A 13,417-nucleotide genomic window follows, 5' to 3' on the forward strand; every position below is an offset into this window, starting at 1 on the left:
CATACACACCACCATGACTGCCACCGTATTCATACAACCACAAGAACAGGATGGCTGTGTAGGTTTTGTGGCTTTGTTGCGCTTTTTTGATTGTATGCTAGTTTGCTTTTCTTTTCACCTTGACATATTACTTAGATTTTCTCCACTTTGAAAGGAGCAGAGCGCTTTAAGGGCTCTAGGTTAAGGGAGAATGATGGACATTTTTTCCCCCCAGGACATGCCCTGTGTCAGTGGTATATGGTGGTTTGGGGGACTCAAAGTTGAGAAATGGGTGAACATTTTGGGGTGAAGACTTGTATGGTTACAGTTAAAGGTCTGGAGGAATTGAAGGAGGTGCCCCCACAATGTGAGGAATCAACATTAGAGGTTAGAGCTGAGTTTAGGATCAGGGTTAGAGGCTGGTCTCCAAGCTGTGCAGAGGACTGGCAGGACTGGAGGAAGCAGCTGATTTACTGGTATCGATAGTGAGATTAATGCCACTGTCAATGGCGTTGTTGTTCTTGTTAGGGGACGAGGGCTGGCTAGAGTACTTCCTCCTTCTACGAGCAGAATCATCGTCCGTGTCATCAATAAGGGGGATGTTAGGTGTGGAGTCTTCTATCCTAAACTCGGGATGTGTCATGAAGTTGTGGATGGATGTTCTGGAGTCTGGTTTTTCCAGGCCTTCATAGAGGGAGCTACGGAATGCATTCACAACTCGGATCTGTCGGGGAAAGGAACAAAAGAGAAGAAAAATGGTAAGAGGTGATGTCAGAGACCAAATCGAAGGGTTGGAGGTACCCTCGGGATGAAAGAAAGAGGGGTGTTGAAGAAAAAAGGGACAAAGAGGAAGGAGGGATCCTCTCATTTGAGGATAAAGAATTAAAGAAGGAGGAAAGGGTGGAGGAACAGCAAGAGAGAAGGTGACTGCAGTCTGTGCCCTGCTTTCACAAGATGACTACAGTCACAAGTCATTCAATTTTGGCGTGCACTAAGGAAAACTGTGAGGAACACAATCATAAAAAAAACACAACAAAATCATACATTTCAAGAAAAACAAATACCAAAGCAACACAAATGCTCGTTGTAAGTATACGCTTTAGTCCAATGTGCTGTATACCTAGAAACAAGCCACGTTAATAAATGGAATGCTTACAGAAAAATTAAAGGAGAATATCACATGCAAGTTTGTAGAAATCTGGTGGACGAGGTCAGTAAGAAGGAAGGAGGTTAGATCTGAGAGATCCAATCAAGTGGTTTAAAAACTTCTGAAGGTACCAGAACACTGTCTGGGACAATATCCACACAGACTCTGAATAGGACACACAAACACACAAGTATAGCACATGGTGGGTATGGTATGGTTCCAAACAGGGCAATGGAGGGAGTCAAGTCTGCATGAGGTTGGCTCAACACAAGCATTGCAGTGTAAAAACTCACAACGAAACCATAAAACCAAAAAGAAAAATAGTGGCACTGAGACAACAAGCACACACAGCAGGTTAAAATATGGCAAACACAGAAAATGAACAAGAGGTAAACGCAAACTACATGCAACACAAAGACGGGACAGTGAAAAAGCGGACACCGGCACACAAACTACAGACACAAAACACATGGAAGTGAATAATAAAAATAATACTTTTATTGTCAGACGTCTGACAGTCAAAGCATGTTCTTGAGTCCATGCACATTGAAGTAAACACTCAAGTATAAGTATCAAATTACTATGTGACAATTTATCAAGACTAAAAAGTAGAACAGTAATAACAGACTATGGGAAGGTGCTGTTTTCAGGAATCCTGTGTGCATTTTCAACTTATTTTGTAAAAAGATCCTACTGATGTTTTACAGGAAACTTAATCATGACAACACTGTGATTTATATAGAAGAAAATCTAAAGGTGTTTCACATCATCATGGATGCATCAATATTGTTGACTGTTTGGGTTTAACTTGATAGTTGCTTTTACATTTATATATTGTTAAAAAATATGAAAGTAACACTTTTTAATCTGAGCGCAGCACTGAGTCAGTTAAACTTCTTGGATATTTATCTGGTCCGTTAAGTAGCAGAGGGGTTGTTAGTTTCAGCTGCTTTGGTGTTAATAATATTAACAACAGGTGCACTAGTGGCGGAAAAATGAAACAACCCCCAAAATAGGAATGGTTTTGCAGGTGGAGGGCAGTGACATTTTTTCCCTCCTCAACTTTTCTGACACTTTTTTCACTTTGCTTTTGGCTAGGGTCAGCACCACTACTGATAGCATGAGGACCCTATAGAGGGTATTCCTGCAATATGTGCCATTGCCAGAAGGTTTACTGTGTCTCCCAGCACAGTCTCAAGAACATGGAGGAGATTCTAGGAGACATGCAGTTACTCTAAGAGTGCTGGACAGAAGGTCCTTAAATGCAGGACCAATATCTGTTCTTTTGTGCAAGAAGGAACAGGATGAGTCCTACAAAATGACCTCCAGCAGGTCACTGGTGTGAATGTCTTGGACCAAACAATCAGGAACAGACTTTATGAGGGTGGCCTGAAGGCCCAACATCCTCTAGTGGGTCCTGTGGTCACTGCTTGGTATTTGCCTTGCATTTGCCATAGAATACCAAATACCCTCCAATCTCATTGTACATCCTGTATAATGTCAATAAAGGCATTCTATTCTCTATTCAATTCTATTCTAAAATTGGCAGGTCCACGGTTTTCACAGATGAGAGCTGGTTCATCCTGAGCATCTGTGACAGACGTGAAAGGGTCTGGGAGAACGTGTACGATGTTATGCTGCCTGTAACACAGGGGAGCATGACTGGGGAGGCATATCCATGGAGGGATGCACAGACCTAGGCTAGGCAAGGGCATCGTGACTGCCATTAGGTATCAGGATGAAATCCTTAGACCCAACGTCAGATCCTACACTGGTGCAGTGGGTCCTGGGTTCCTCCTGGTACACAACAATACCCGGCCTCCTGTGGCCACAGTATGCAGGCAGTTCTTGTAGGATGAAGGAATTGATGCTATTGATTTAAGATGTGAGAATCTGTTTCCTTTAACTGTCAAGGAGTTCCTTCAAAGACTTTCAAAGTTTCCCTTTAATGTTTTGAGCAGTGTTATTTTAAGTGAATGTGCTCAGTTTTTAAAACTCTTGTTTAAAGCAGTTGAAATGAAAAATAAAATGTTGTATGTTGTAGCAACACCATACCCCAATGCTTCTGAAACACGTGTATGATGCGTATTACTACTTGCAGTTTAATTTACTGTTCTGTGCTTCCAGTTCATAAAAGAATTAATCAAAGATAATAAAAAAAATAGAAATATTAGTATTCCAAATTGTTTTCTCAGTTGTCACATGAACAGTGAATACACTATACTGTATGGACAAAAGTATTGGGCCACCTACACATTATACTTACAGGAGGTGCTTGGCTTTGGAAACCCATGCCATGAAGCGGTGCACAGTTTTAGTGTTGATGTTAATGCCACAGGAGGTTTGGAACTCTGCCGTTATTGAGTCAGCAGAACGCTGCTGACTTTTATACAGGTCAAGTGACAGCTTGGAGTCCCAAGACAGTGAGTGTCCCCCAAGGTCTGAGAAACTTTAAATTACAGCAATGGCAAAGTGCCAGTAGGTGATATACAGTATGACTTCCCTAAGGGGGGCCCACCTCACTCCACTCACAGAATTCTGTTTAAACAAACCTAATGATCACAAACCTTCTGGGAGTGAAAAAAGACAGAACAAGGAAAAGAAGAAAACAACCAAGACAGTGGTGAGTGGAGCAGATATTAGTGGTTAAATATAGTGCTCAATAACTAAATGCTGCTAGTCTAGCCTTAAATGTGGAGGAGAGACACTAATAACGAAATGTCCACTAACATCACTTTTTTCTTTTCTCTTCTCTGGCAATGGGACTAAAAGCACCCAAATTCAAACATTAAGAGATGTGGTCCAATACATTTATCCATGTAGTATTATTTCATATGTAAACTGCCACAAACCTTAAGACTGCAATAATATTTATGATTTTAAACTATTAGATTTCTAAATCTATGACAATAATGTATATAACATGGTGAATTTCCTAGTATTGTTACTCCTGTAATTATGGTAGAGTAAGGGTATAAGGATAGAAAGCAAAATTAATAATAAAGAGAAGCCTGTCTGGATGATTGCATGTGACAGGATGTCTGACAAGTAACACTGATGGGGTGTCAAAAAAGGGAGAGGGGGCTGATTTTACTTTGCTGCAGAGGATCTATGTCTGTAACTATGGTAACATGACAGTCAACTACACCAACAGTATGAAGCAACAAGACGGGATGAATTATTGGTACACTACTGCCTTATAGTGAGTATCCTGGCCCCAATTCCAGTTCACGCAACCTACACACAGAATTTAATTTGATTAATTTGATTCATAAAGCAGGTTGTGTGTGTGAGGGTGTGTGTGCATGTGTGCGAAGGAGAGTGAGCGAGAGAGACAAAGACGAATGGCGGCAAATCATTAAATAACAGCAGTCACATATGAGAATATTTTAAGCCAAATATACTGCCGCTTCCTTCATAGTTTCTTGTCACTGCAGATGATTCAGCTTAAAGGACAAGGTAAATTTTGCTTTAGGTCAAGCCAATGTGATTTCACACAACACCGTCACACTCACGGGTAAAATAAGGCAACGTTGCAACTTATACTTGAATGTTCACCCAGTGACTTGGTGATTTGATTGGAATTAGTTCACATTGATGTCTATAAAAGACATAAAAATGTGAGGTTTGAATGAGGAGATGATGGATGGAGGATGAGCAGAGGGAGACAAACTCACAACCTGAAATGTCACGCCGTGGGTATCACCCTTAGTCCTGCGCTCCTAGCACTCTGAGGAAACAAACACACATTCACCAATGAGAGGACAGTACACCCAACCATGGGACGAGATATCAAGATGAATTTGAAATCCAGCATGAACAGCAAAAAGACAGAAGAAAGAGAGAAAAATGAAAAAGCAAATAGCAAGAAAGAAAAATGACAAATCTTCAGAAATGCCAACCTCAAGATGGAGACTGTTGTGGTAAATAAAAAAAAAAGAAAATCAATAAGCTGAGAAAAATAACTTTTTGTTTATGGCAGGATGGCACTCCTGAAGCAAAGAGAGTGGAGAAGCAGACTGACAGAGTTCTGACTCACGGCCAGTAGTGGGAGGAGCAGTAGCAGCAGTAGTGCTTGTAGGAGAGGAAAGGGCATTGGACAAGGACACGTGACTAGGACTAGAAACATTGGTTACATCCTGGGTCTGGCTGGTGGTGGATGACTGGCGTCTCAGAGCCCCCGCCCCCTGAAAGGAGGTGCCACTCTTGAAGGTGTTGACTACTTCAATCTGTAGGAGGAGAGCAGGACAGGAGAGGACAAATGGCTGCTCAGAGTGACACAGACCAAATGGTAGCACAGGTTGACTGGCAGGGTGACTGGTGGCAGAGGGAGTATCTCAGTCATGACATGATGGGGGAACAGCTAAAGGTCGGGGTGTGGTGTTCCCACAACAAAAAACTTAATCAGATCTAAAGAGTTGGTTCACCCAAATCAGAAAAGGAAAAAATATCTGAGCTGTAATGGTAGCTATGCAAGTAGTTTTGGGTTCATTTCAGATTTGCTGCATGATGCTGATACAGTGAGGCATTCGATGCATTTTTTAAAAAAAATTCACTGGCTAATATTTATTACCGGAAACAATTTCTCATTTTTGTGTGAACATATAAGCGAAGTAAGCATGAGCGATCTTCAGTAGAAGAACTTTCTACAAAACAAACAGTTCATACAGTGTATTGGGTGTTTTTTTGTCGTTTGTTTTTTTTAACCCAGAGTAACCCTGACACTGTTTGCGTTATTGTTCTGTATTGCCGGCACTACAGAACAAACTTCCATTCACCTCTATTGCATTCAGTACCTAAAAACAGAAATCTCAGAGTTTGATATAACAAAATCCTGGTAAACTAGAACTTTCTGCATGGCCAGATAGCATAACAGGAATACTGTTAAAAGCTTAGTTCTCCTGTAAATTGGGTGATCCAACCCTTTGAATTATTACTATCTGAAGTAAACATTTTTAAATTCACAGATCCAGCCATTCACATCGTCCAGTGCATGTTATTTTCTGGCAACTTCACTCATTGTAACCCAAGATAGCTAAGGTTTAGCTCAAATTGGGGTTTTCTTTTTTTTTCTTCTTCTTTATTCCTGACCAATGAATATACAGTTGTCAGAAATGTGTGTCTGTGTGTGTGTGTGTTTATATATATATATATATATATGTGTGTGTGTGTGTGTGTGTGTGTTATCATGGGAATGAATGCCATGGTAATTATTTGAAACATTCTTTTTCCAGAGTGGAATGACTTTAAAAAAACATGAATTGGGTGCACAAGTTTGAATTTATTTGGGATTTTCTCTAATCCACACAGGGTCAAAAGTATGCATACATACACGCAGTTTTAATGAGTGATGCTGAAGGTTCTACAGTGCCTTTAAACTTTACAAGACCAAGGCCTATTAACCTCTCATTAGTCATTATGGTTGACTACAACTGGTATTTTTGCTTTGCCAGCATAAAAAGAATTTGTTTGACAGCACTCATTGGATTGAACAATACTTGACTGAAATTTGAAGCTGCCTTCTGGAGAAAAGTGTTATAGCCAGACAAGTGTTTGGCCACAATAACAAGAGGTATGTTTGGAGGAGCAAAGGTGAGGCTTTCAAACCTAAGAACATTACCAACGTTCAAGCATGGTGGTGGTAGCTGCTTTGCTGCCAGTGGTACTGGTACAAAGTAGATGGAATAATGAAGGAGGACTGCCTCCAAATTCTTCAACTTCACCTCAAATCAACAGCTAGACAATTGAAATTTGGAAAAAACTGGGTATCCCGACATGACAATGATCCCAAACACACAATGGAATGAATAAAGCAGGTCAACATTAAGCTTCTGGAATGGTCTTCCCAAAGCCCTGACCTCAACTCTACTGAAAATTTTTGGACTTTGCTTAAAACCTGGGTCTATGCCAGGAAACCAACCAATTTAAATGAAGCCTACCAACTCTGCCAATCAGACTGGTCAAATATCGAGCCAGAATTATGCCAGAAGCTTGCTGATGGCTACCAAAAATATCTTGAAACTTGCTAAGGGACATTTAATCAAATATTAGTGGGGATGTATGTATATATTTGAGCCTGTATGTACACTGTTGATACTGTGTGGATTATAGAAAATCCAAAATAAATTAAAACTTGTTTTCCAAAGTCATTAAAGTTACATGCTGTAATTCCATCCACCACCATTCGACCCTGGAAAAAGAACAGTTCAAATAATTAAAGCCCCAAATTACCATGATATTCATGCCCATAATGAGTGTATGTAAACTTTTGACCACAACTGTATATAGAATGACACATTTTAATTTTATAATAAACAACTAAATAATGAGCATATTATAGTTTTTCTTTAATACTAAAAACTGTCTCTTGCCAACTGTGCAGAACTCTGCTCTGGCTGTATTTTAACTTGCTCTTGAGGATGTTTGGCAGCATCTGTCCACAGCACTATATCATGGGATAATTTCACCCAGGCCCATCAGTAACACATCAGTGAGATGAAACCAGATCCAGCACACAGGCCAGACTGTCTGGAATATCACAGTGATAGCGGTCTACAGAGTTCACAACAGTGAAAACAGTTCAGTGGCTATATACTTGTATTTAACTCTTCAAGCTTCCACAGGTCCACGGCGCCGATCTCAGCAGTCCAGCGAGGGAAAGTAGCATCTTTATGTTCCTGAGTAATTCATCTTGAGATAAAAGGACTGTAAAACTGTGACTGGCTAACATGAACAACATATGACACACAGTCTACTATTTCTTCATGGGTAATGACTGAGGTGGAGAGACCTACACAAAATTGATCATATGCTAAATACAGACAAACAATATAAAAAAAAAAAACACTTTAGAAAACATCAGGGGTGACATATTTTTCTTTAAGTATTTTTATTACATAACTGGACAAAATGTATATTATTATGTAAAATTAAAAGTAATAATGAATTGACTTGAATAAGCATAAATCTCATTTACTGTATCCATATATTATTTGGGATTGGATTTAAACTGTCTGTCCTTTGTCCTCACCTGAGTCTGAATGCGGTTGAGTCCTCTAAACCACAGGATCTGTCCTCTCCTCAATTCCCTCTCTGCGTGGTCGATCTCCTCATTTTCTTCATTAACATCCTCCTCTGGCAGCTCATCTTTCTGAGTTAACTGCCCTGCCCGCCGCAGGAAGCGCAGCCTGCTATTGGGTATGGTGGCTATCACCTAATCCGCAGAGAAGTAAAAGCACTAAGTGATGCAAAAGCAAAAATGATGCACTTACTGTAGAGGTGCACAGACAGGAAAATTGATCAAAAGACTTAGAAAAGGAAAAGTGTGCCTATTACCTGTCCCCACACAAGCTCTCCCAGACCAAGGAAAACACACCACATCCACTTTTCCAAGTTTAGAGGTTGACAGCTGAATGGCTTCCCTCCAAATTGCACAATCACAATCTACACAAAGCAAAGCATAACCCATGACCAATATACACAGGAAACAAATTACCTTTATTTATCTAAAAAAAAAAAAAAGCAGCATCTATAACAATAACCAAGAAAAGTAATTACGTATTATAACCAAAAATTGCATCCGCTTACCTGCACAGCAAATGTGCCAAAAACAATAGAGCAGAAGATGGGGTTCCTGAAGATGCCATCAAAAACATTCCTCTCTCCATGGATTTTGCGGGCATTTATCTCATTAAACAGCTGCATCATGACAAAAGTGTTGAAGATGATGGTGTAGTGTTCAGAGGGAGGAGAGTGAAGAGGAGCATTGCGGCCACTGTCGATGTCAAAAATCTGCTCACCTGGAAGGAAAAAAAAAATGAGAAAGAGAGTCAGTTTTATGTTATAATCTTTAAATCTCTAATATGCTACATCAGCATAAAGGAGCAAAATAACCATGCATACCAACAAAGAGCAGTGTGAAGATAATAATGAGCTGATAGACTCCGTGTCCTAAGATGTTCTTTGTCATGGTGCTGGAGATCAGAGGCTTATTGCGACCGTATGGCTTCCTCTTAAGCAGAGACTCTGTGGGAGGCTCTGTCGCCAGAGCCAGGGATGCAAAAGTATCCATGATAAGGTTCACCCACAACATCTGCACTGCTTTCAAAGGAGAGTCCTAAAGAAAGGTAACAGAAACATGAAAAGAATCAATAACTCTAATACAACCAGGGATGGAGGGCAACTGCTGAGAAGTGCTTTAGTTACTGTAGATGAATTATGCTTTTCATACGCCAATCTAATCTTTAACTTCAAAAATAACCTTTTTTTTTTTTGATATGTGGTATTGATATGATATGATATTGATATTGCACTCATTATCTGTTAAATTACACATTAGACAACAGTAACCCAATTAGGATGAAAATTCCATTTCATCACCAACACAACTGTGTTAAAGATTAACATAATAGTAGACTGGTAATGCTTGTAAATACAGTCTTTTTAATCCCTCTGACCTGTGTGATGCAGGCACCAGTGAAAGCCACAATGACAGCCACAACATTGACAGTAAGCTGGAACTGAAGAAACTTGGAGATGCTGTCATAGACATTTCGGCCCCACATAACTGCTTTCACGATGCTGCTGAAGTTATCATCAGTAAGAATGATATCGGACGCTTCCTTGGCCACATCTGTACCAGCAATACCCTGGAAGAGTAATGACAAGCTGCAGTCAGAAATAAACTGGAGTTTTCTATTTCACAGCTGCTGTCCTTCTAACTTCATCATGCTGCAATATTCTTCAGCCTGCCATGTTAAAAATAACATAGAAGCCTATAATCAACTCTGCCGCCACTGGACAGAACTGGACCTTGTACATGAGTCAGCTTTGAGTTTGATAATAATATCAGCTACTTAAGGAGTCAGGGTTCATGTTGGTGCTTTTGTGACAGGAAGCTCCATGTATTCAGGTGAAGCACAGATTGTAGAAAGGACTCTCTTCTTTTTTTCTGTTATATTTTCAAAGAGTAGCCAGGGCAACACCTTCTAAACAATGGCTGCATTTGGACAAAGATGCACTTGTTGATGACTGTGTGTAATGAGAATTTATAAGGACATCTTTCTAACCATGTTTCATTTAATAAATTAATGTGCCTGATTAGGTTAAAACCTGGGCCCAAGCTAATCTCCTTCAAACAGAGTTCATGCTTAAGCACTGAAGTAGGAAAATATTTTACACAGAATCTTACAAGACCCCTGTGTAGAATGAAGGCTGTACTACTACTCGTAAGTATTGTTAAGTACTAGGACATTAAGACCTATAAGTACATTGTTCATATATATATATATATATATATATATATATATATATATATCCTTAAAGCAAGCCTGAGTAATCTAGGAGGAAAAACTGTATTGTTATAGAAATCCACTAGGGGGAGCTCCTAATCCACACAGCTAGCGTAAGAGTGTAAGAGTGCCTGAGAAGAATTCCTAAATACTGCAGAGGTGAAAAAGACATCTGCAGATGTTGACTGAGATCAGTCTCACAAGAAAGCAAGATAAGACATGAACAAACAGCTAAACAAAACAGGAAAGAAGGGCTGCTTACCATGGCAAATCCAACGTCAGCTTTCTTTAGAGCAGGCCCATCGTTGGTCCCATCTCCTGTCACAGCCACCACCTGCCTCTGGTCTGCCATAGTGCTGTCAATAATCCCTGTGATAAAGAGATAAACATAGCAGCACGAGAGGAAATACATATACATATAAAAAATGAAGAATCTAAAATGAGGAAAGGCAACAGAAGTGGTCGCTGTATAAATCAGAGCAAAAAATGTGCAACCAATTCACCTTTTACGAGTGTGTGTTTGTCGGTTGGGGATGATCTAGCCAGTACTCGGAGTTTAGGCCAAACCTTATCAATACGCTCCTGTTCCACCTGGACATGCACACATAGACACACACACACAAATAGGAAGAGAGGGAGTGTTTGCATTTTAGTTTATTTTTCCTTCTCCTTTGTAGTTTCAGCTCTCTTCCACGAGTCTCTTTCAGTTTCTGCCCTCCTCTCAGATTGACAGTATTTGCTGTACCTCTCCTTTCTCATTGCGGATCCTCCTGTTGAACTCTTTGCCATCAATGCACAGGAAGTCCTCTCCTGGGTGGATTATACCACACTTGATGGCTATGGCCCGGGCTGTGTTTATATTATCTCCTGTCACCATACGCACTGTGATGCCTGCACGCTGGCACTTTTGAATAGCATCGGGCACCTAAAATAGAGAGACACATATGCAAAATGATTCAGTACAACAGAACCATGTACATAGGGAGGTATACTACCCCAATTATTTAAACCTGCAATAACCAATTTTGTCCAATTAATACTAAGAAACTAACTGTTAGGGGATTTGGCAAATCCTTTAGTTCAAAGAAGCCCTCTGATACACTCATCAGGATAGAGATGCATTTCTGATCACTGGATGAATTAAAGTTACATTTTCAATTTTTTTTTCCCTCTGGCTTTGTTCTCCACCAACTTTGCTATCTGGTGGCATGTAAACAGTGGGATTTTCAGAGCTTCACTAATAGACTACTGTTTGTAAAAGAGTGACATTGTAGATTGGCAAAACACACACACACACACACACACACACACACACACACACACACACACACACAGAGAGAGAGATAGGTAAACATACACACAGCAAAGCCCCTGTAAATTTTATTTTATCAGAACAAGTTCTTTTTCTACAGGCAGTATTGTAATAAATTAATTATGACCACTAATGTATGGAAATGGATCTGTGGTTGAAGCATCTTGCAAAAGATTATTAATTCAGAAACACATGTTCCTCCTTGCAAAGGTCAGTGTGGGCGAGCTCTGCTCTCCAAACCCACACCCACAAACAATTGTAATCGCATACAGTAATAACAACTGGCATCAGTTCACACATACATGCAGGATAGTAGCTTTTTCAGTGTTCACGCATAAAAACATAAAGCATAGATCCACCATCAAAATGTGTACTTGCAACATGCATTAAACAGCCAAATCAAACCGCGCATGCATGTAAACATAGAGAGATAAACTTCTTTTTACAAAATATATCTACAGAGCGAAGGAGTGCAGATCTTTAATAAGCTGGAGGTTGGAGGTTAAAATAAAAACAGATATGGTTTTCGCCTACTTAGGACTACATAACTGTTACTTAACAGCTACTACATGGAAAAATTATGATCCTAAATATGAAAACAAGAGCCATACAAGTGGATAATATATTTAAGTCAGTAGCCATCCAGTTCTTACATGTAACAGTCAACAGTGTCCATTAAACAGCAATATTTGCTCAAACAACAATAAAATCATCATTAACATTATATCAGCCTTTCATCTAATCAAGTGCACAAAATAAAATAATACTTGTAACCTAGCTAATACTGTGAGGAAAAGGGTGAAACAGGTTAAATATTTTTCCAGTATAAAACAAAAGTTATCTAATATTTATTTAGAAGCCAGTTAGCATCAGCAACAACATGGGCTCATAGACATTTTAATTGTAATTGTTTTGTAAGTAATTTCGTAAGTCATTGTTATCAAGATATCAAGTTCCTGTTTGCCTGCCATCACTGTTACTTTTTAAATCTCTTATTTCTCTTGGATTCCCACTGCTCAAGCTGACTGGTCACTTGAAACATGGAGATGAAGAGAAGAGTGGAGGCTTATTAAAAATACAATCTGGCCCGACAGAGGAAGAAAGTAGGAGGCTAGTAGGTGAGACTGAAAAACAAGTATCTTGTGCCTTTTATATGGATCTGGTTACATTCTCGTTCTCTTCCATTTTTCTTTACCCTTTCTACCCATCTTCCTCCTGCCTTCTGTCATCCCTCTGACAGGAATCTGATTTTGAACCTTTCTCAGTCTCTCATTCCCTCCTCGATTTGCTCTTGTCTCTCTGGAGGCAACCCCACAGAGCAGCCAGTTATTAAATGAACATTGCATTATGGAGGAAGAAATTAGAGACTAATAAACAAACCAAAACCATGTTTACTAATCTATGTGACCCTTTTAAAAGAATGGAATGTCATCTAATTTCCAATAGTAACCAGTCATCACAAAGGGTCTGGAATTGCATGTTCTGTGTACTACTGTACTTTTCAACATTGGTTAAGGAAAATATCAGATGCCGAGTGACCTCTAGGGTTGAGCAGAGAGAGGATTCTGCAAACTTTGAGGCTATGCATCATTGTAAAGGGCTATATTAACACAGTGTAAATTACTGGCTTGCATGCTAATATAGGTGGAGTCATTAGCACTATTGCCTTACAGGAAGGAGGTTCCTGGT

The 13,417-nt window shown here is 39.7% G+C and overlaps 1 protein-coding gene across 1 annotated transcript in view; it reads right to left on the reverse strand.

Annotated features, from left to right (window-relative positions):
• The window catches only part of atp2b2 (ATPase plasma membrane Ca2+ transporting 2), a 74,662-nt gene that overhangs the window by 2,834 nt on the left and 58,411 nt on the right, over positions 1 to 13,417 (reverse strand). The window contains exons 14-23 of the mRNA XM_030728876.1: positions 11,162 to 11,341; positions 10,920 to 11,007; positions 10,679 to 10,785; positions 9,583 to 9,774; positions 9,029 to 9,242; positions 8,714 to 8,925; positions 8,462 to 8,569; positions 8,157 to 8,339; positions 5,263 to 5,355; positions 1 to 703 (exon numbers count right to left, since the gene is read on the reverse strand). The exon at positions 1 to 703 is cut by the window's left edge and continues 2,834 nt beyond it. Of these exons, the coding sequence (XP_030584736.1) occupies positions 392 to 703; positions 5,263 to 5,355; positions 8,157 to 8,339; positions 8,462 to 8,569; positions 8,714 to 8,925; positions 9,029 to 9,242; positions 9,583 to 9,774; positions 10,679 to 10,785; positions 10,920 to 11,007; positions 11,162 to 11,341 (1,689 nt within the window). The 3' untranslated portion in view covers positions 1 to 391. The remainder of the gene's footprint in view (positions 704 to 5,262; positions 5,356 to 8,156; positions 8,340 to 8,461; positions 8,570 to 8,713; positions 8,926 to 9,028; positions 9,243 to 9,582; positions 9,775 to 10,678; positions 10,786 to 10,919; positions 11,008 to 11,161; positions 11,342 to 13,417) is intronic.

This window comes from Archocentrus centrarchus, chromosome 5, assembly GCF_007364275.1.
Source record: "Archocentrus centrarchus isolate MPI-CPG fArcCen1 chromosome 5, fArcCen1, whole genome shotgun sequence".
NCBI lineage: Eukaryota > Metazoa > Chordata > Actinopteri > Cichliformes > Cichlidae > Archocentrus > Archocentrus centrarchus.